At 42.7% G+C, this 24,300-nt stretch overlaps 1 protein-coding gene across 10 annotated transcripts in view; it reads right to left on the minus strand.

Annotated features, from left to right (window-relative positions):
- The window catches only part of LOC124802474 (ral GTPase-activating protein subunit beta), a 398,111-nt gene extending 374,779 nt beyond the window's left edge, over positions 1-23,332 (minus strand). For all 10 annotated transcript variants that reach the window (XM_047263273.1, XM_047263271.1, XM_047263272.1 and 7 more), the window contains exon 1: positions 23,048-23,332. In XM_047263273.1, the coding sequence (XP_047119229.1) occupies positions 23,048-23,089 (42 nt within the window). In that variant the 5' untranslated portion in view covers positions 23,090-23,332. The remainder of the gene's footprint in view (positions 1-23,047) is intronic.
- Between the last annotated feature and the right edge of the window lie 968 nt (positions 23,333-24,300).

The following is a 24,300-nucleotide window of genomic DNA, read 5'->3' on the forward strand; positions in this document are numbered from 1 at the left end:
CTCCAATGCCTGCAAGATCGCAAACAATTCGGCATCAAAGATGGTAAATGCCGCAGGAAGCTGTAACTTGACAAGTCGATCAGGGAAAACAACAGCACAACCAACAGAGTCCCCCTGTTTAGAGCCATCCGTAAATACTGGTACATGGTCGGGATGCTGGTTTAAAATATCATAAAATAAGGAGGTAAAAACAAACGCAGGAGTGCAGCTCCTCCGGTACTCCGACAAGTCTAAAAGGACGCTGGGCCTCTGGAGCAACCAGGGAGGCAGGCGAGTAAAACCTTGTCGCTGGGGGGCCACACGCTCCACACCAAGGGATTCAAGCAAATGCTTGGCACGAATCCCAAATGGTCTCGTTGCCCTGGGACGACTGGAAAAGAGACGTTCCATAGGCGGTCGGGCAACGGTAGGGTACGCAGGGGAGGTAGGACAGGCAAGGAATTGACACACCCGTCGCACCATGAGGAGTTTCCGCCGGATGGCGAGCGGCGGTTCCCCTGCCTCAGCACACAGGCTGGGGATGGGACTGGTATGGAAGGCACCAGTGGCCAGCCTGATACCCTCATGGTGTACTGCGTCAAGAATCTTCAGATACGAAGGCCTTGCTGACCCATACACGGTGCAACCATAGTCAAGACGCGATCGGACGAAAGCCCTATAAAACTGCAGCAGACGCGCCCGATCTGCTCCCCAGGACCGATGGCTCAGACACTTCAAAATATTCAGTGCCTTCAGGGCCCGCACCTCGAGGTCTTTAAGGTGAGGCAACCACGACAGTTTGGAATCAAAAGTGAGGCCCAGGAACCGCACAGTGTCGCTAAAAGGAAGAATGGTGTCCCTCAGACGCAATTCAGGGGAGGTAAAAAGACGTCGAGAACGATTAAAATGAACACACACACATTTGTCTGCAGAAAAGGTAAAACCCGTCTTCGCAGTCCATGCCTCTAATCGCTGTATCGTAAGCTGCAACTGCTGACTAGCAGTGACAAGACTGGAGGAAGAACACAAAACAGCAAAATCGTCCACAAACAAGGAGCATTGGGCAGGACTCCGGATAGTGGACGTGATACTGTTAATGGCGACGGCAAAGAGGGTGACACTTAAAACGCTTCCCTGAGGAACACCATTCTCCTGCACATACAAATCAGATAGCACATTACCAACCCTATAGCGAAAGAGGCGGTGGGAGAGAAAGGACCGAATGAAGATGGGGAGACAGCCACGAAAGCCCCACTCATGGAGTTGATTGAGGATATGGCGGCGCCAAGTAGTGTCACACGCCTTATGAATGTCAAAGAATACACCTAGACAATGCTGGTTACGCAGGAAGGCCTGTTGGATGGCCACCTCAAGCAAGGTCAAGTTGTCTATAGTGGAACGACATATCCGAAAGCGTGTACTGAGAGGGGCTAAGGAGCTGCCTGGTCTCGAGCAGCCAAACCAGGCGACGGTTGACCATGCGTTCCAACGTCTTCCCGACACAGCTCGTCAAAGCAATACTCCGATAACTACTGGGATGCGTTCGGTCCTTCCCCGGTTTGAGGAGGGGAATCAAAATCGCCTCCCGCCATGAGTCAGGGTACGTGCCGGATAACCATGTCATATTAAAACAATTCAGGAGAACTTCCTTGGAAGGTAGTAACAAGTGCTGCAGCATGCTGTACCGGATTTGATCACGACCAGGCGCAGCATCATGAGCGACAGACAGCGCCGAATCCAATTCCCACATTGTGAAGGGGCAGTTGTAGGGCTCAGAATTTGGAGACCGGAAGTCCAAGTGACCCCTCTCGATGGCAGTGCGGTAGCGGCAGAAATCTGGACCACAGTTAATAGTGGCAGTAGATGCCGCAAAATGCATGGCCAGTGTCTGGGCAATGTCTCTCGGCGCCGTGAGAAGACTTCCCTGATGCAGCAATGTCGTGACAGGTAGTTGGCTGCGTTTCCCGGAAATCCTCCTGATGGCTTCCCATACTTTTGTAGAATTAGTGGAGCGGGAGATGGAGTTCAAGAACAATTGCCATGACCGTCGTTTGCTCTCTTTAATCACGCGCCATGCTTTGGCCCTTGCCACCCGAAACGCCTCAAGATTGTCAGCTGAGGGACGGCACTTGAAGCGGTGCAGAGCTGCACGGTGGGCTCGGATGGCTGAGCGGCACTCAGTGGTCCACCAAGCGACAGGGCGCCTCTTGGGATGACCGGACGACCGTGGGATTGACAGTTCAGCAGCATGGGAGATCACGGCTGTAAGATGGTCTACCCATTCGTGGACGCTGGCACGGTGTTCCAAAACAGCAAGTTGGCTGAAAAGTGTCCAGTCAGCTCGGCAGAGGTGCCACCGGGGCAGCACTGGTAACGCCATAGCCTCATCCAGGAGGCGAATCCAAAGGGGGAAGTGGTCACTAGAATGGAGGTCAGCAGCAACCTCCCACAGAGCAGAATCCACGAGTGCTGGAGAGCAAAAGGAAAGGTCAATAGCTGATGATGACCCAGAAGCAGTACAGAAATGAGTGGGAGCACCAGAGTTGAGGATGCACAGTTCTTCAGACATCATGAGGCTTTCCAGAATGCGACCCCTGGGGCAAGTAGTCGAAGAGCCCCATAAGACATTACGAGAATTGAAGTCCCCCAGAAGAAGAAATGGGCGGGGGAGTTAGCTAATAAGGTCTGTGAGAGCCTCAGAGTCTATCGCATCATGAGGTGGTAAGTAAAGTGAACAGACTGTGAGCCTCCGACCCATAAGAAGGTCAACTGCAACTGCTTGCAAGTCTGTAACGAGAGGGAGCTCAGATGAGGGGTGCATGTCACGGACAAAAACCGCAACACCACCCTTTGCCCTTTCCCCCGTCAGATCATCTTTCCGATAGACGGTATAGCCCCGTAAAGAAGGAGCATCAGTGGCCCGAAAATGTGTCTCTTGGAGACATAAGCACAAAGGGCACTCTCGTACAAGGAGTTGTAATTCGGCCACATGCGTCCTGAACCCATTCAGGTTCCACTGTAATATGGGAGCCAGTGATCAGGGGGGCTGAACTCTCACCCTGCCTCTGTGCTTTGGAGGAGAGCCCGTACTGGCTGGAGATTTATTCCTGGGGCGAGAAGATCGCCCCCGGTCGACGTCAATGTCCATCAGCTCCGATGACGACCCAAGGGAGATGTCAGACAGTACGATGGCCTCGTCATTGGACTGACCCTGACTAGTCTCCTCAGGTGGCAAAACCTTCAGCTTCGGCGTCTTTGTCTTGGGGGGCTTAGAATGCAGAGCCTTGTCAACAGGTGGAGCATTACTCGCCTGGGCAGAAGGCCCCATATGGGGAGAGGGAGGAAGTACCCCAATGTCAACAACCACAGCCTTGTCCGACGTTGCGGGGAGGGCTGCAGGTTGCAAAACAACCGCAGCAGCACAAGAGCACTGGCAAACGCAGGTATTAGTGCTAACACTAGGAACCTCCGTTTGCGTAGCAACAGTGGCCATTTGTACCGGTTTTTTCAGAGCGGAAGCGAAAGATGTAGTAAACACAGGAGGTTGCATGGCCTTAAAGAGCTTCTTGGCCTCACCATAGGGGATGCGCTTAGATGTTTTAATATCCTGTATCTTCCGTTCATCGAGATAGACGGGGCAGACCCGGCTCCAGACAGGGTGACTCCCAGAGAATTCACGCACTTCACAGGCGATGAACAATCAGCTCCTTCATGGGCAGGCTGACCACATTTACCACAAGTGGCTATCCCATTGCACCCCAACGTAGTATGCCCAAAGCGCTGACATTTAAAGCAGCGCATTGGGTTGGGGAAATATGGCCTTACTGGCAAATGTAAGAACCCCACTTTAACATGCTCTGGGAGGCGTGGGCAACTGAACGTGAGAATAAACGAGTCGGATTTGACTAGGTCCCCATCGACTCATTTCATAATACGCTGCACGTCAACAATACCTTCATCAGCCCATTCAGATTTTAACTCGTCTGTGGGGATATCCACCAAGTCCCTACATGTCACAACACCCTTACTGTAGTTCAGAGTGGAGTGGAGCTCGGTCTCGATAGCGTACTCACCGAGACAGGCTGCTTTCCGAAGAGAAGCGACTTGACGGGAACTAGATGTCTCAACTAAGAGAGTCCCATTGCGCAGTCACTTCACAGATTTAAGTGTTCCTGCAATTCCCTCAAGATCCTTGTGGATGTAAAAGGGAGAAACCCTCTCAAAGCTACCCTTCTTCCGTTTAATAATCAAAAACACATTCTGATTATCAGCATGTGCTCTGTTACGACAGTCTGATAAATCTCGATCAACACTAGGCGCTGGAGGACTTGCAGCACGAAGTCGCTTCTTCGATGGGGTGTGTTTTCCTACCAGTGGCCCACCCAAGCCACTGGTAGGGGGAAATGTAGAGGTCGAAGGGTCCATTGCGGTCCCACGAGCAGCTAGGGAACGAAAGGTCCGCTCAGACAGAGCCCCGCGTGCCTGAGTAAGCCTGATACAACTGGGGTGCAGCAGGTGCCCCAGAGGTTGCCCGCTTGCGACTGTTCCACCTCAACAGCCATGCATCTCATAGGCGCGGAGCACACCGGAAGATTGAGGGTTTTTTATAGAGGTTGGCCTTCCTCGCAATCCAGGCGGTCAAGCCAAGATTACCATTCCCCGCAGCACACAACATTCCACCGCCGCGCCAGACGGTGGTCGCTGAAGCATGTCTGGGGTTTGGGGTTACGGTGACAGGAGACTGGCGGCGCTTACCAGTCCCCAGCTCAGGACCCCGGGGTCGCCAAGCCCGTACTCAGCAAATGAATGCTGAGCCCCTGGGGGCCCAATATTAGTCATGTCATTTCATTTTCTGTTCCAGTCACAAAAAGAGCGGGGGAAAAAGTGACTGTCAATATGCCTGCATACGAGCCTTAATTTCTCTCACCTTATCTTAAGAGTCCTTATGCAAAACGTATGTTGGTAACAGTAGAATTGTTCTGCAGTCAGCTTCAAATGCTGGTCCTCTAAATTTCTCCAATAATATCTTGCAAAAAGAACATTGTCTTTCCTTCAGAGATTCCCACCGAACTTCACAAAGCATCTCTGTAATACTTGCATGTAGATCGAACCTACAGGTAACAAATCTAGCAGCCCACCACTGAATTGCTTCGATGACTACTTTTAATTTGACCTGGTGGGGATCCCAAACCTTCAAACAGTACTCAAGAATGAGTTGCACCAGTGCTCTATATGAGGTTTCCTTTAATGAAGAGCCACATTTTACTAAAATTCTCCCAATAAACCAAAGTCTATCATTCACCTTTCCTACTACCATTATTAGGTGCTTGTTGCATTTCATATAGCTTTGCAACATTACGTCTGGATATTTAATTGATGTGACCATGCCAAACAGTACACTACTAATGGTGTATTATAGCATTAAAGGTTTTTTTCCTACTCATCAACCATTAACTAACACATTTCTACATTTAGAGCAAGCCGCCATTGGGGATTATGAGATGAAAAGCATGGTTATCAGTTCCTCATCCAGGAATTGTTCATCTGGAGTTAGCGACATCTGCCAGGAATGTATTCTGATGACGAATGTACGTAGGAGTGGTAAAATTGGGGCATTAAAGCCAATACTGTTGCCAGAGCTGAGAAACCATTTTTGAAGAAGTACACAGATTGGGCCAATATGTAGGTCAGAGCAGACAAGGGATCTCCAAGGGCTCATCCATGGTGACAGAAGCCCCACAAGCATCCAACCCCTTCCAACCTGATTAACGGGAAAGACAGTTAAAGAACAAAGAATGCATTCTAGTCAGGAGATTCAGAACAGAAAAGGTGAGAAGGCTAAAAATGTTATTACCATCAATGCGTAAAAAAGGATGAGAGAGATAAATAAGGCAACAGCTTGGTTAAGCCAGTGCTCAACAGCTGATGGAAGCAGTCCCACCACAGATGCGTTCCAGGGTACCCACTATTCAACAGAGTGCTACCCCTAAAATGGAAAAAAGATGCAACAGAACAAGAGGCAAATCTCACTTAAAAGCAATTAAAACAGAGTAAAAGAGAGACGGAAGAGGCAGCTGACAAAGACCGTAAGATCAAGGAGCCCCCAGACCCAGCAAGAAGCAGGAAATGAGCCAAACCCAATCACCCTGCCCCCAACACGAAGATGGTTAAAACTTTATATCTCAGAAGATAAACCACATTCACAGAGAAAATGGAGAAACAGTTCAGCTGTTCATGAATCATCCACTAATATCAAAGGCAAAGAATTCAGAAGACCATATTTAGTGTGGAAGGCCAGGAGCAGTGGGCAGCATACCAGGATAAGAGCAAGTATCTACAAAGCTCCTCAATCATAGTGTTGACATGGCTCATTACACAAAATAAAACGTTGATTAGTCTAGTATGACACAGGATGAAGGATTCCTTCCAGGAGGAATGGAAGGAGGACTGCCATGCAGCAGCAGACTCTCTGATGGTGCAGAGTTTATTAGAAGGGGCAGTACTCCAACATATGTTGCTCCATCTCCAAGTGAGCAGGAGACCATATATTCACCCGCAAATCAGAACCTGGGATCATCAAATCAAGTGTGGGATGAGCAATCATTTCTTTAGCCAAACGGTCAGCTGATTCATTCCCTGTGACACCCACCTGACCTAATACTCAGAGAGGGACAACTGAGTGGGCAGTGTGGACTAAGGTCAGAGAGAAAGTCATGACAACGAGTAACCATGACTGATGGCCTGGAGACTGCTTACTGAGTCACTGTACATTAAAACACAGCCAAGGGAGATTTGTTTAATAAAATGTAGAGCTCTGTTAATGGCTGTCGGCTCTGCCATACAGACACTACATGTTCCCAGCAATGCTGATGATCCTGAGCATAGCAGGTTTAAAAGCAAATCCTGCCCTGTCCATGATTTTAGAGTCATCAGTGTAAATGACAGTAGCATCCTGATAACCTTGGAGAACTGAAAGCAACACATGCCAAAAGTCATGGGACAGGCCGAAGCTTTTAGACTATAGAGTTGAGGGGGGTGGGGAGGGGGGGGGGCAGTAGGAGGTGTGAAGAGAGAGAGTGGAACAGAGTTTTATGGGAAGGTTTTGTCATTACATGACTGTTGGAGGGTACAAGACAACTTGATAGACAAAATTTCTAGTTGATGTGTGAAATGGCAGTTTGCTCTAAATGTAGAGAACTGCAAGTTAATGGCAGATGAGTAAGAAAAACATTACTGCAATGTTCGATTACAGCACTAGTGATGAATTGCTCAATACAGTCATGTCGATTAAATATCCAAGCATAATGCTGCAAAGCCAAATGAAATGAAGTAAGCACATACGAACAGTAGTAGGGAAGGCAAATGATCAGCTTTGGTTCACTTGTAAAGGAGACTACATTGGAAGAATAGTGTGACCCATTCTTGGGTACTGCTTGAGTGTTTGGTATTCCTAACATGTCAGATCAAAGGAAGACAATGAAGAAATTCTGAGGCGGGCTCCTAGATTTGTTACCAGCAGCCTCACTCAACATGTGAGTATTATGGAAAGTCTTTGTGAACTCATGGGAATCCATTGAGGGAAGATGAAGTTTGTTTTGCAGATTATTGAGAAAACTTAGAGAATCAGCATCTGATGCTGACTGTAGCTGTCTACTCCACCAACGTACATTTCACGTAAGGACCATGAAGGCAAGAGATGAGAATAAGGGCTATTACAGAGGCATATAGAAAGTCTTTCTTCCCTCAGTCTACTTTCAAGTCAAAGAGGAAAGGAAATGATTAGCAGTGGTACAGTGTACCCTATGCTAACACCATATGGTGTGTGAGGAGTATGTATTTAGAAGCAGATATTGATGTAGACTGCACTGTGCTACTGCACTGGTATGTGAATTGTATACTAGTTATCTCTGAAGAGGGACATCCTGTGAATACTTAGAAACGTTTCTGTCATCTTTATGGACCCAATCAACCATACAGTTCAGTTCTTACTTTCACTCCTTCCATTAGGACAGTGAGATATATAATGATGGAATAACAAAAAGCTATATGAGACATGGATTGAATAGGACAATTAAGAAGAGATGGAGGAGGAAAGGAGACAGAGGAAAACAAAAAAGAATAAGCGAAAAGGTGGGAGTGGGGGAAGAAAAGATTAAGATGAAAAGGCAATTACAAGAAACATAGTGCAAAATTGATTAAATAATGGAAATCTACTAAATGGAAGGGGGGGCTTTGGTTAATAGAGTTTAAGTCCAAAGGTTGGTGAGAAGTGAAGATGCACCATATAGCAAGTTCCCTTATCTGGATTTCATGGAAGTGATGTGGTAACACATTACTAGCACTGTTAGGAGTATGTGGGGTGTAAAGAGTGTTAAAAAAAGTCAGGAATGAACTATGTTAGTGCCAAATCTATCATTTTTGACATTTTTGGGGCAATTAGTGGCAAACTCAAGGTCATTTAACCCCGAGGTCAGGTTGGGAATAAGAAGATATCACATGTAAAGTGTAACTCTGGAACACAATACCCTTTCAACCAAGGTGTGTACAAATATGAAATACACAGAAATACGGTGGAACCAGGACATCATTAGCACTCCTAGACACGGTGGTAATGGTGGAGGAAGGGGGAGGGGGGATGTAGGGGATTATGGTGACATGTTATATGATATAATAACTCTGGATTGCATGGTGAAATTTCAACCAAACTTAGTACACATAGTAGCGTAATATATAGAAAAAAGCACTGTAGGGTAAAATATCCTTATTTATGCAGAGGAGTTAGGGAAGTAATGACACGTAATCCAAACTCTGAAATGTCTGGAGCAGTGTGCATGTCGCTTCTCAGCAAGAAGTTTAGGCTAACGCTCTGAGAAACTCTGACACTATTTTAAGCAAGGTTCATCACACAGCCCTGTCATTTGAAAGAGCATCACCCACACAATGTGCATCTGGTGTTGACTTTCATATGGCTAAAGTACATCCTACGAAATGTTATTCCCTGAAATCAAATGATGAAACGGCAATGTAATTATCTACAGATCCCATTGTTCCCATCATAGAAAAGTTCAAGAAAGGCAATTAGGAATGTAATTAGAAACTCCTTGTCAACACTGACTCAAGCAAAAATTGTGCACATCCTCGAATGCTATGTGGTGTAGATAGAAATTCAAGTAGTAGTAGATAGTAGTTGCAGTAGCTTTAATCATAGTATAGTTAACAATAAACTTTAACAGTATTATGTTTAAATGATTTGGACGCTTTATGTGAGGAGCATTGTGATTTCTCTAAAACTAAATGGGTCGCACACAAAACTCTGGAGCACACCACAGTTAACACTTCATGCCATTCTTCTTTTTTTCTGGGACGGACATATGCCTTTTGCTACGGAGGAAGTAATTAAAGGGGAACACTATTGTTTACAAGCATCATGGGATGTGATAACAGCCGCAGTTAGTCGATGGGTGACATCGATGGTTGTAACTAAGAAGTCTAACGGTACACTACAGAGCTGTGATGCTTAAAAAAAACCTGTCGACACTTAATTTAATGTAGATGATTATATGACTGTATGAGCGTAAGAGCTACTTGCTAAGTTATCGGTGGGCCAGTTCTATTCTATGATGATTTAGCAGATGCTTACCTGCATTTATTCTTAGATGTAAAATCAAAGAATTTTACAGTCAACAATATACATTTCAGGCTGTATCAGTATAAAATATTACCCCTTGCGGTTGCAAAATCTGCAACAATACTTCAAAACTACTTGTAGAAGTTTATGCACGGAGGAACATATGTCGCAAATTTATCTAGATGACATAAAAGTCATTGAGTCTACACAAGAGCAACACTTCAACAACTTCAAAACAGATAAAATTAGAAGTAGTGGGATCAAATACAAATTAAATAAATATAACTTTTTCTCAAATGCAACATCAGTATCTTGATCATGTGGTGAACAAGCACATCAAAGCAAATGACAATCTCCCTGCACACAAAGATTTGAAGAAGCTCCAGTTGCATACAGCAAATTATTTCAGCAAATCTGTACTGAACTCTTCGGAAATATATCACCATCTCAACTATCTTCACAAAAGGGGCATCTAATGTCACTGGTATGCCATGAGTAAAGAAGTATTATTAAAGCTAAAAACATGTTTTAAGTCTACTCTCAGTCAGGTCACATTTATATCATGCATACAGTTTACACCTGGCAATAGATGCTTCACATAGAGAGACACCATGCTATCACATAAGTCACATGATGGCACGGCACAGTCAGCTGCTTATAAGCCTAAAACATTAAAAGCAGCAATGTTTATTTTATTATGATACCAAGAAATTCCACGTCTTCCTACACAGAAGAAAGTTCCATCTTATCATGGCCCACAAGCCACTAATTGAATTCTTTGGCCCCTTAGCAAATGATTACAGTGATGGACACTGTTTCTGAACAACTGCAATTATAAGACACACTACCATTCCATTGTTCAACATGTCAGTGACCCGAAGCATATACCAATGGCTTCTAATTATGAGTGAGGTAAACAAGAGAGACTTTATTTCCATCTCAATGAAATTATTAGGGACACAATGAAAAAATACGTCACAGTCCAGGAAGTGGCTAGATTCACACATCAGGATCTCACAGTCCACTGGATAGCGTGCCATGCTTATCTTGGCTGATCAGAGCAACTGCCCCCCTCCCCCCTTGTTTTTGGGGTCATTAGTCTTCTGAATAGTTTGATGCAGCCCATCATGAATTCCTCTCCTATGCCACCAACCTCTTCATCTCAGAGTAGCACTTGCAACCTACATCCTCAATTATTTGCTGAATGTATTCCAATCTCTGTCTTCCTCTACATTTTTTGCCCTCTATAGCTCCCTCTAGTACCATGGAAGTCATTCCCTCCTGTCTTAGCAGATGTCCTATCATCCTGTCCCTTCTCCTTATCAGTGTTTTCCACATATTCCTTTCCTCTCCGATTCAGCATGGAAACTCCTCATTCCTTACCTTATCAGACCATCTAATTTTCAACATTTGTCTGTAGCACCACATCTCAAACACTTCGACTCTCTTCTGTTCTGGTTTTCCCACAGTCCATGTTTCACTACCATACAATGCTGTACTCCAGATGTACATCCTCAGAAATTTCTTCCTCAAGTTAAGCCCTATGTTTGATACTAGTAGACTTCTCTTGGCCGAGAATGCCCTTTTTGCCATTGCTAATCTGCTTTTGATGGCCTCCTTACTCCATCCGTCACTGGTTATTTTACTGCCTAGGTAGCAGCATTCCTTACCTTCACCTACTTCGTGACCATCAATCCTGGTGTTAAGTTTCTCGCTGTCCTCATTTTTGCTACTTCTCATTACTTTAAACTTTCTTTGATTTACTCTCAATCCATATTCTATACTCATTGGATTGTCCATTCCATTCAGCAGATCATGTAATTCTCCTTCACTTTCACTAAGGACAGCAATGTCATCAGCGAATCATATCACTGATATCCTTTCACTTTGAATTTTAATTCCACTCCTAAACCTTTCTTTTATTTCCATCATTGTTTTTGGACACACAGATTGAATAGTAGGGGTGAGAGACTACATTCCTGTCTTACACCCTTTTTAATCTGAGCACTTTGTTCTTGGTCGGCCACTCTTATTAATCCCTCTGTGGTCTTACACATATTGTGCATTACCCCTCTCTCCCTATAGCTTTCCACTATTTTTCCCAGAATTTCAAACATCTTGCACCATTTTACACTCTCAAATGCTTTTTCCAGATCAACATATACTACGAATGTGTCTTGATTTTTCTTTAGTTGTGCTTCTATTATCAACCGCAATGTCAGAACTGCCTCTCTTGTTCTTTTACCTTTTCTAAAGCCAAACCTATCATCATCTAGTGCATCCTCAATTTTCTTTTCCATTCTTCTGTATATTATTCTTGTCAGCAATTTGGATGCATGAGCTGTTAAGCTGACTGTGTGATAATTGTTGCCCTTGTCAGCCCTTGCAGTCTTCAGAATTTTGTGGATGATATTTTACCAAAGTCAGATGGTATGTCATCAGACTCATACATTCAAAACACTAATGTGAAAAGTCGTTTCATTGCCACTTCCCCCAATGATTTTATAAATTCTGATGGCATGTTATCGATCCCTTCTGGCTTATTTGATCTTAAGTCCTCCAGAGCTCTTTTAAATTCTCCTTGACTGCTGTTTCTTCTTCTATCACATCAGACAAATGTTCCCCCTCATAGAGGCTTTCAATGCATTCTTTCCACCTATCCGCTCTCTTCTCTGCATTTAACAGTGGAATTCCTGTTGCACTCTTAATGTTACCATCCTCGCTTTTAATGTCACCGAAGGTTGTTTTGACTTCCCTGTATGCTGAATCTGTTCTTCTGACAATCATTTCTTTTTCGATTTCTTCACATTTTTCACACAGCCATTTCACCTTGGTTTCCCTGCACTTCCTATTTATTTCATTCCTCAACAACTTGCATTTCTGTATTACTAAATTTCCCTGAACATTTTTGTACTTCCTTCTTTCATCAATCAGCTGAAGTATTTCTTCTTTCTTTACAGTTACCTTCTTGTACCTACGTTTTTCTCTCCAGCTTCTGTGACTGCCCTTTTTAGAGATGTCCATTCCTCTTCAACTGTACTGCCTATTGGACTATCGCTTACTGCTGCATTTATAGCCTAAGAGAACTTCAAGGGTATCTCGCCATTCCTTAGTACTTCCATATCCCACTTCTTTGCATATTAATTCCTCCTGACTAATGTCTTCAAACTTCAGCCTACTCTTCATCACTACTATATTGTGATCTGAGTCTATACCTTCTCCTGTGTATGCCTTCCCTACACTACTGAAATGGAACTATGTCTCGATACACCCAATTCAACATTAATCAGGGTATAGTTTTACTGACCACAGGAGAGTCAAAGCGTCGAGTTCTGATCTAAACTATGTTGCAGCCTCTCATCCTCAGATTATGTCATGAGAAACATTGTCACACATCTAGGATGTATGCATTGTCAAGGTGTTACATATTTTGGTTGAGTATTGATGTGGAAGTCAAACTTCTGGTCTGAGTCTACCAAGCATGCATAAAACCAGTCGCATCCAATGCAAAATTTCTTCCACTGGTTTTCACACAATTATCCATGGGACCATGCATACATAGACTTTGAAGGAAGAAGGAAAGAAAGAAAGACAGGGTTCAACGTCCCATCAATATCAAGGTCATTACAGATGGAGCACAAGGTTGGATTGTATCACGGATAGGGAAGGAAATCGGCTGTACGCTTTCAAAGGAACCATCCAGCAGTAGCCTGAAGCAATTTAGGAAAATCACGGAAAACCTAAATCTGGATGGCTGGACATGGTTTTTGACCATCATCCTCCCGAATGTGCATCCAGTCTGATAACCACTGTGTCACCTCGCTCAGTACATTGACTTTGAGGGTCTTTGAAAGAGGCTATCTGGTTGCTTATCATAGACACCCTCAGTAATTTCGCATACATTGCCCAGGTGTTGTCAATGACATGAGCACTTACAATCTGTGCAATAGTGATGATCTTCACCACTGATGGGCGCTACACATCACTGTATCCAACAACAGTCAACATTTCAGATCAGTTGAGATCTGTTCATTCTGCCAAAGGAACGGTATGTCATATCTGACCAGCACTCAGTTTTATTCTGCACTAAACTCTGAAGATAGAGGTTGATCAATACGATCAAGGCACAAATGGACAAACTAATGATGACAGTGACCTCTGAGGAAAGTCAGACCTATTTTCTCGTATCATACAGATTGACTCCTGTACACAGCTGTGGCCAGTAGTGATGATGCATGGGGGTCAATTAAAGTTTGCAGTACCATCCATCTGCTTTGATTCCCCATGTAACTGTGCTGTGAGGCAACACAGTGGCACAGCCTATTTGAAATGGTTTATGTTTCCAGGGGGTGTGTTGGAGTATGCAATGGCATTCTCTGGTGTTGGATGATTATGTTTCTTGATTGTTTGTGAGTGATAGTGATCCACTATACTGCTTTTGTGCTATTTGTAAGAATAATATTGGAAGTGTTGTGGCAGTTTGTTAGTCAGTTATTTTAATGCTGGCAGTTATGGGAATAGATTTGTTTTTGGGTTTGGTTCAAATGGCTCTGAGCACTATGGGACTTAACTTCTGAGATCATCAGTCCCCTAGACTTAGAACTACTTAAACCTAACTAACCTAAGGACATCACACACATCCATGCCCGAGGCAGGATTCGAACCTGCGACTGTAGCGGTCGCACGGTTTTTGGGTTTGGAATTACTAATGCAGTGTGCTCTTTATGGCCGGAGATTTAATTTTATGTTTTGTTTTTTGTCAGCTATGGGTATGACAATGAAGTTCAGGAGTAGGACAGTGCATGTAGCAATGGCAGATGACATGATGAATATGATTAAATTCCTACAGTTGTTCGGTCACTTTTGTGGAGCTGCTGCATCTCAGACCAGGGATCAGTATATGTGGCATTGTCAACAAGACACGTGTGGTTTCTGGTTCGAGAATTCTATGGTGGCCATTCGAGAAATTGTGTTGATGATGTATTATTTTAGCTGTCACGCGTGAGACAGATGACAGTGCCGTAATTGTGTTGGGAAGAATGGCTGGCATCTATGGTTTTTGTTCTCTCTCTCTCTCTCTCTCTCTCCCTGTGTGTGTGTGTGTGTGTGTGTGTGTGTGTGTGTGTTGGGTGGTGGCAGGAGGGGGGGGGGGGGGGGGAGGACAACCTAGGTACTGTCAGCTCCACTTGGTTGATCACTGTAGTGTGTATTCTCATGTTGTGTTGTTCACTGTAGGTAATTATTTGGACTGTGACTGGAAGATATGTGGAGTTTGTTTTATCTACATTAAGGAGGTTACATTTTCGATATTAGATACGAGTGAGCTTCGATGGTGTGGGGTGCACCCACTTCACTTCAGCTGTATAGGTCAGGTGGAGGGTTTGATACTGGCTCTGGCAAGCTGTGTACCGTTATGTGGCATAGTGGATCTCTTTTGAGCTATACGCGGTGTCCCGGGAGGAAGGGTCAATATTCAGGGATATAACAGCAATGATCGCTCAAAGCAAGAAAGTCTAGTAAACACGGGCTCTATAATGCATGTCTTAAGAGGTATGAGCACTTCTTCGATACTGTGAAAGAAATCTCTTCTACTGCAAGCTCTTTGCTTTCTATATTTTGGGAGGAGGTAGTATGGATCAAAACAAGAAACAATTGTCTAGTAAATAGGGGCTCTAAAATGCATACCTTCCAAGCTATGAGCACTTGTTCAGTACAAGAGATGTGTTTCAAGCAGCGAAGATGAACAACTGCTCAGAGCTGTTACGGTATGCATTTTACAGCCCATATTTGCTAGACCTTTTTGCTCCTAATAATCATTCCTGTCATATGCCTGAATACTGACAATTCCTCCTGGGACATCTTGTATTTCCAGTACCAGGTGTTATCGTGGACTTTCTTTAAGCAATATAACTCGAGTAAAATTCAAATACCAGTTTCTTAAGGTACTTTTATTGGTGTTTTGTCGCTGTTGAGGAATTTGTTTGCTTGATTCATGTGTATTTGTTTTGTTATAACTTCACTATTAGGATTGTCATATATTTAGTTTGTCTCCAACTGAAACCCCATAATTCCTGTAGTTGTCAGATTAGCTTCATGTTATTTCTGCAATTAAAAATTTTTTATATTACTTGTGTCTGTTCTTGTGTGTAAAGTGTGGCATCACGGTTGTCATATTGCATCAGTTTAAAATTAATATCCACTACCTTGATGATATCAGGGGTCAAACCCAAAGGATAGTACCATAATCCCAAAGTGAGGTACCCTTTTTGATCTCCTACACCTTAATCAGTGAGCCCAATTTTCAAGCAACACAAATTATGGGCTCGCTAGTCTGGGCTCTCATATATAGTCATATAGCTATGTGAAATTAAGGATTCATCACAGATCATATGTAGCATTGTTCATTTTATGCAGTAGTCAAACAAAAGCATCTCCTGTGATAGTGCGATTAGCTCCGACTGAGGAAGTTGGATGCTCTTATGTGCTCAATATGATATCATGAGGACCCAAGCAACCACCCGAGACTGTGATTGCAGATAACTATGTCTCTCAGAGCTGCCCCATGTCTTGACCACAGCCTCCAAGAATTCAACATACTACCCACCAAAGTTCCTCTCCTCGAGTTGTGGTGAGGTATGGGTATGACCTCCAATATAGGTGATAACTATGAGGTCCCCTGGAGGTTGTACCACTGTCCTCACTAACTGAAGTGCAACTCCTGCCAGCAGAAGAAGTCCCTGAAGTGACAATGATGGGAATGACACTCTTCGAAACATCAGATGATTTCAACCAATTGGAAGCTTGAGAACTCTATATCAGCTCAACTTACTGGGAAAGACAACAAGATTTTTGTTCTGTTCACTGGAATTGATTCAGTCTCGCATTACTTGCAGTCATAGCATTTTTTCTCTACAGCATTTTCGACTAGTTACTTAGCATCAATCTTGTGTTCCACATGCACACACACACACACACACACACACACACACACACACACACACACACATACACACACACAGGCAACTTGCCTTACTTAGTGTCAGGCTATGACATTTAAGAATCTATTGAATTTGGGGTTGCTAGGGTCATTGATGAGAAGCATTGTGACAAGTGACTGACAGATGTGGGTGTGTGGTATGGGTACAATGATTAAGTAACAGGTCAAAGCCAGGTAATCATCAAGTTCTTACATATGAAGTCACGCAGCGAACACATCACACAGTCTGCGATGATGTAGGAATTGCCAGTGGTGGGGCTGGAGTAAGATGCGGTGGTATGTGGGTGAATGGGGATAGTATTTACACTGGGAATGATTACAAAGGTAGCAACCTTGAGACAGGACTAATGGTCTGGGAATGTTACATAGTTTCCCTAGGTGTAAAATTTTCTGGTTTCCCAACCAAATTTAACAGACTGAAAATTAAGTCTAAAAAATGTCAAGGAATCCTAGACATTACAAACCAAGTTTGACACAGGACCCTTTTCAGTTGCTTCCATGATGGATGGACTAGAGCGTGACCACTTGCAAGACCATTATTGCAAGGAAAAGGCAAACATTTAGTGGACAACTGTACTCGCTGCCAACAACAAACCCAATAAGGTTTGTCAGTCCACAGACAGACACGTAACTTGAGTAAGGTATGACTGAAAATGAAAGACCTTTCACTAAAACCAAAAATAACAGAAAAACTAACTTCATGAACATAGGTGGAAAAAACTTCACAAGAAAGAAAAAACATTTCCAAATGATTAATGGAAAATCTCATACAAAGATGTGAAACAAATACTAACAAAGAGATAGAGGGGCTGGCCAGTACTTACCTCAGCTCAGTACAGCCGATAGATACACATAAAACAGAACTGAAAATTTACGTTCCTAGCTTTTGGAACAAATGTTCCTTCATCGGGGAGGAGAGAGGGGAAAGAAAGGGAGGGAAAGGAGATTCAGTTACTCACAACCCAGGTTATGAAGCAACAGGGAAAGGAAAATAGGGACGGTAGCAAGGATGGAGGCATGGTTGTCAGAGGCCAAAGAGGATCCATACAGAAGTAAAGAGGTATATAGTATAAAGATAAACACAACTATGTAGGATGAAAAGATGCGTGAATGGCTAAAGAGGAAAGGGAAAGAGGAGAACACTGAAGAGTGAATGGGAGTTAGGTTGTTTAACGTAGGTTCAGTCCATTTCCACATTTACAAGTTCACAAAGTCTTAGCTTGAAGAAGTATTTTCACAATCACAGTCCTATGTGAAACAAAGCTAATGCTGAGTCCATACTATGATTTTATATTGTCCAGATTATGACATTATTTTTAAAAAGCTGCAGTTCTCCAAATGGAAATTTTTTCTAAGATATTCTAAAGTGGTGTACAAAGCAATGATATATATAAATTTATAATTATTTTGTTAATGCATTTTGCTTTTGTGTGTGTGTGTGTGTGTGTGTGTGCGCGCACGCGCGCGTGTGTCTGTTGCCTATGAGGCTAGCCTATGCCTCTAGCTACTCAACAGATCAGTATTATTCTACCATAATCAAGATCTTATATTTATATTGTTGGTCCCACCTCCCAATGAACCATGAACCTTGCTGTTGGGGGGAGGGGGGGGGGGGGGGGGAGGAGAGAGTCTTGCGTGCCTCTGCGATACAGATAGCCGTATTGTAGGTGCAACCACAACGGAGAGGTATCTGTTGAGAGGCCAGACAAATGTGTGGTTTCTGAAGAAGGGCAGCAGCCCTTTCAGTAGTTGCAGAGGCAACAATCTGGATGATTGAATGATCTGGCCTTGTAACATTAACCAAAACAGCCTTGCTGTGCTGGTGCTGCAAATGGCTGAAAGCAGGGGAACTACAGCCATAATTGTTCCTGAGGGCTTGCAGCTCTACTTGTGTGGCTAAATGATGATGGCATCCTCTTGGGTAAAATATTCCAGAGGTAAAATAGTCCCCATTTGGATCTGTGGGTTGGGTGTACTCAGGGGGACGTCGTTATCAGGAGGAACAAAACTGGCATTCTATGGATCGAAGCGTGGTATGTCAGATTCCTTAATTGGGCAAGTAGTTTAGAAAATTTAAAATGGAGAATGGACAGGTTAAAGTTAGATACAGCGGGAATTAGTGAAGTTTGGCGGCACGAGAAGCAGGATTCCCTGTTAGGTTATAAATACAAACTCAAATAGAGGTAATGCAGGAGTAAAAAAAATAGGAACTCAGATAAGCTGCTATGAACAGCATAGTGAACACATTACTGCACCCACGATAGACATGAAGTCCACACCCACCACAATAGTACAAGTTTATCTGCCAACTAGCTTCGCAGATGAGGAGGAGATTGAGGAAATACATGATGAGATAAAAGAAATTATTTATATGGTTAAGGGAGGCAAAAATTTAATAGTCATGGGGGACCAGAATTTGATAGTAGGAAAAGGAAGAGAAGGAAACGTAGTAGGTGAATATGGACTGGGGGAAAGGAAAGAAAGAGGAAGTCATCAGGTAGAAATAAGCACAGATTGTAGTTAAATAATAACTAACACTTGGTTTAAGAATCATGAAACAAGGTTGTATATGTGCAAGGAACCTGGAGACACTGGAAAGTTACATATTGATTATATAATGATAAGACAGAGATTTTGGAACCAGGTTTTAAACAGTAAGACATTTCCAGGGGCAAATGTGGGCCCTGACTACAGTTTATTGATTATGAAGTGCAGATTAAAATAGAAGAAACTGTAAAAAGGCAAGATTCTAAGAAGATTGGATGTGGATAAACTGAAAGAACCAGAGGTTATAGAGGGTTTCAGAGGGAGAATTAGTGAACTATTGACTAGAATAGGGGAAAGGAAGACAGTATAAGAAGAATGGGTAGCTTTGGGAGATGCAATAATGAATGTAGAAGAGGATCAAGTAGGTAGAAATCATTGGGTAACACAAGAGATATTGAATTTAATCAATGAAAGGAGAAAATATAAAAATGCAATAATTGAGACAGGTGAAAGGGAATACAAACATCTAAAAAGTGAGATCGATAGTTAAGTACAAAATTGCTAAGCAGGAGTGGCTGGTGGACAAATGTAAGGATGTAGAAGCATATATCACTAGGGGTAAGATGGATGCTGTCTAAAGGAAAATTAAAGAGACCTTTGGAGTAAAGAGAACTTACTTGTACGAATACCATGAGCTTAGATGGAAAACCAGCTCTAAGCAGAGAAGGGAAAAGAGAAAAGTAGGAAGGAGTACATAGAGGGTCTATACAAGGAGATGAACTTGAGAGCAATATTATGGAAATGAAAAAGGGTGTAGATGCAGATGAGAAGGGAGATAATGCATGAAGAATGTGAAAGACTTAAGTTGAAACAAGGCCCTGGGTGTAGACAACATTCCGTTAGAGCTACTGATAGCCTTGGGAGAGCCAGCCATGACAAAACTCTTCCATCTGGTGAGCAAAATGTATGAGGCAGGTGAAATACCCTCAGACTTCAAGAAGAATATAATAATTCCAATTCCTAAGAAAGCAAGTGCTAACAGATGAGAAAATGACTGAACTATCAGTTTAATAAATCACAGTTGCAAAATAGTAACATGTTACAGACGAATGGAAAAACTTGTAGAAGCTGACCTCGGAGAAGATCAGTTTGGATTCCGTAGAAATATAGGACACACGAGGCAATACGGACCCCATGATTTATCTTAGAAGATAGGTTAAGGAAAGGAAACCTACATTTCCAGCATTTGTAGGCTTAGAGAAAGCTTTCGACAATGTTGACTGAAACTCTCTCTTTCATATCCTGAAGATGGCAGGGGTAAAATACAGGGAGTGAAAGGCTACATACAATTTGTACAGAAACCAGATGGCAGTTACAAGAGTTGAGGGGCATGGAAGGGAAGCAGTGATAGAGAAGGTAGTGAGACACAGTTGTAGCCTATCCCTGATGTTATTCAGTCTGTATATTGAGCAAGCAGTAAAGGAAACAAAAGAAAAATTTGGAGTAGAAATTAAAAATCTACGGAGAAGAAATAAAAACTTTGTGGTTTGCCGACGACATTGTAATCCTGTCAGAGACAGCAAAGGATCTGGAAGAGCAGCTGAGCAGAACAGACGGTGTCTTGAAAAGAGGATATAAGATGAACATCAACAAAAGCAAAATGAGGATAATGGAACATAGTCGACTTAAATGAGGTGATGTTGAGGGAATTACGTTAGGAAATGAGACGCTTAAAGAAGTAGATGAGTTTAATCATCTGGGAAGCAAGATAATGATGATGATTGAAGTAGGGAACATATAAAATGTAGATCACCAATGGCAAGAAAAGCGTCTTTGAAGAAGAGAAATTTTTTAACATCGGGTACAGATTTAAGTGTTAGGAGGTCCTATCTGAAAGTATTTATATGGAGTGTAGCCTTGTATGAAAGTGAAACACGACGATAAACAGCTTAAACAAGAAGAGAATAGAACCTTTTGAAATGTGGTGCTACAGAAGAACGATCAACATTAGATGGGTAGATCACTTAACTAATGAGGAGGTACTGAATAGAATTGGGGAGAAGATGAATTTGTGGCACAACTTAACTAGAAGAAGGGATTGGTTGCCAGGACAAATTTTCAGGCATCAAGAAATCACAAATTTAGCACTGGAGGGAAGCGTCAGGGGTACAAATCATAGAGGGAGGAGGCCAACCGATTACTACACTAAGCATATTCAGAAGGATGTACGTTGCAGTAGTTACTCGGAGATGAAGAGGCTTGCACAGGATCAAATTTCAGGCATTATCTCTCACCACAGATTACGCAGTGGTCAACGGCCTTCACTTAATGACCAAGAGCAGTCGTATTTGCATACAGTTGTCAGTGCTAACAGACAAGCAACCCTGCATGCAATAATTATGGAAATCAATGTGGGACATACGATGAACAAATCTGTTATTACAACTCGGCTAAATTTTGTGGTAATGCGCTATGGCCGCAGATGAAGGACATTAGTGCCTTTACTAACAGCATGACACCACCTGCAGCACCTCTCCTGGACTTGTGACCCTATCAGTTGGACCCTAGATGACTGGAAAACTACAGACTGGTCAGCTGAGTCCTGGTTTCAGTTGGTAAGAACTGACTGTGACACAGACACCATGAAACCATTTATTTACTTATTCAATCGTATGGCTAGGGCCCCCCATCAGGCAGACCAATCACCGGGTGCTGGTCTTTCAATCTGACGCCACTTTGGCGACCTGCAGTCGATGAGGATGATGACAAGGACAGCACAACACCCAGTCCCTGGGTGGAGAAAATTCCCCAACCCAGCCGGGAATCGAAAATGGGCCCAGAGGATTGACAATCTGTCACGTCTACCATTCAGTTTCCGGGGGCCGACACGAAACCATTGTCAACAAGGCACTCTCCAAGCTGGTGGTGGCCTCCATAATGGTACAAGCCGGCTTACATGGAATGGATGGGTCCACTAGTCCACCTGAATTAATCATTAACTAGAAATTGTTATGTTCAGTGCTTGGCGATTATTTGCAGCCATTTGTGGACATCATAGTTCCCACATAACAATGGCAGTTTTATGGATGACAATGTGCCATGTCGCTGCACCATAATCATGGTTTGAAGCACATTCTAGAAAATTTGAGTTAATGATTTACCACCCAGTTCACTTATGGGACATAATCGGAACGTCAGATCATGCCCAAAATCCTGATCTGACAACAGTTTCACAACTCTTGACAGCTACAGCGGCAGCATGGCGCAGTATTTCTGCAGGAGTTCCAATGACATGTTGAGTCCATACCATGTTAAGTTGCTGCACTGTGCCAGGCAAAAGGAGGTCCGACACAGTGTTAGGAGGTATACCATGACTTTGGTCACATCAGTGTACAACAGATAATGACATATGGCAAATAAGTCAACAATAACAAACATGCCTACAGAATATACATAATTTTCTGTATCTACAAAATGATCTGTTCCAAATGAATAGCATAAACCGAATAAACAGCTGCTAAAACAATTTATTTCCAGTAACCTACTAGAACCAAGTTTTCTAGAATACCTCCCTACATCTGTTTATGGTTAGCAGATTTGTGTTTGATGGATCAATTAAAAACAGAAAAGCCTGCTACTGCAAATGAGTAAGTCTTATTAGTAATTGTATCAGATACAGATATCGCTTAACATACCATATCGGACAAGTATTGTTGACAATAGGATTCTTGGAACCACGATGAGTGTAAATGAAGGAAAGCATAATGAATGAATAACAGATCTGAAATGTATTACCCACAGGACGATTTCTGTAGATAAACGATGTAAACAGTCAAATATAAATAAACAAAACAACCAACTGGAAAATTTATATAAGTTTGGGCTTGAATATTATGTTTAATCATGGCACCAGCATAAGACAGCCTTGTTTTTAGTACTTAACGATATTAACGTACCTTGATATTATAGTTAACTCGATTGAAGACACCTAAATTCATATGGAAATGTTTATGCTGAAGTATGTAGCTGAAACTGAATAAATATTTATTTCCTTGTGTTGATGTTAACTTTTTACTTAGTAAACATCGTTAAAGGCACGAGGTATAAACTGTGTTGAATGACGTCCATCGTCCACAATACGCGCTTCAGCAATTCCGTGTGTCACTACATCACCCAGGTTTTAAAACATAAACTCTAAATTTGACAGGAGTCGAAGTCTGCAAAACAATCGTACATCCAAAGCTTGTACCCATCCACTTGAAAATAAAAACCTATAACTCCACTGCAAAGATCTTCAGAAAGACATGATAGCTGGCGCCGCTTTTAATTACAACAAGCGCTCAATTCATTATTTTGAACGACGAAAAATGTGCTCGTTCATAGCCAGTATAAGCACAGCTAGAATATTTATTTTTATTTAGTTATTTGTTCATCCAGGAAACGTCTCACAATGATATAGGATTTTTCATCGCAATGCAATTAAAAGAAATAGCTCAAAAATATACAAGAACAAGAACTCTATACGTATTTTTTTTTACGAGGATTGGACAGGTGATTAGCGCGGTGTTATGAATGAACGATCCTGTTATTTGCTTGAAAGCAGTGGATGAAGAAACAGAATAAAGGCAGTCAAACAGGAAATTGAAACTTTCAGCTCACAACATTAGACTGTGAAGGTACACTTAGACCTATGCGCCTTGGACCTTTTCGCCGTGTGTCTGTGCTTGCCTCACACACAAGCAGAGCGAAGCATGGAAGTGTATATCTCTTTCTCAACATGTGCGCACCAGTGATCACAGTCACACCTGAGTGTTCACACTGGACAATTGGCCGACTGCTTGAAGAAGGGTAAAACCGATTTTCCGATTGTAACGCCTTTATGCCACTTGATAGTACATAATACTACGCCACATCGTTTCCTGAACTCGTTTTCTAGTCACAAGTTTTACTTCCATATTAAAAAACGTGTAACGGTGTGTCGCGTTTCTCAATCCATTCTAAAGAAAGTATTCGGTTTAAATATCTGATTTTCTTTCCCAACGGGATAGTGTGGGATTTTAGCTTCTTAACAAATCATTTTTTTCATAATTCATAACAATCACTGTGAAATGATGCTATTTAGACGTCTATTTATTATCCTATCATCAACTTTACCTTGCAGTTGGTTTTGTCAATTAAAGTTATACATGTACGTGCACTTTTAGTGTAA

This window comes from Schistocerca piceifrons, chromosome 6, assembly GCF_021461385.2.
Source record: "Schistocerca piceifrons isolate TAMUIC-IGC-003096 chromosome 6, iqSchPice1.1, whole genome shotgun sequence".
NCBI lineage: Eukaryota > Metazoa > Arthropoda > Insecta > Orthoptera > Acrididae > Schistocerca > Schistocerca piceifrons.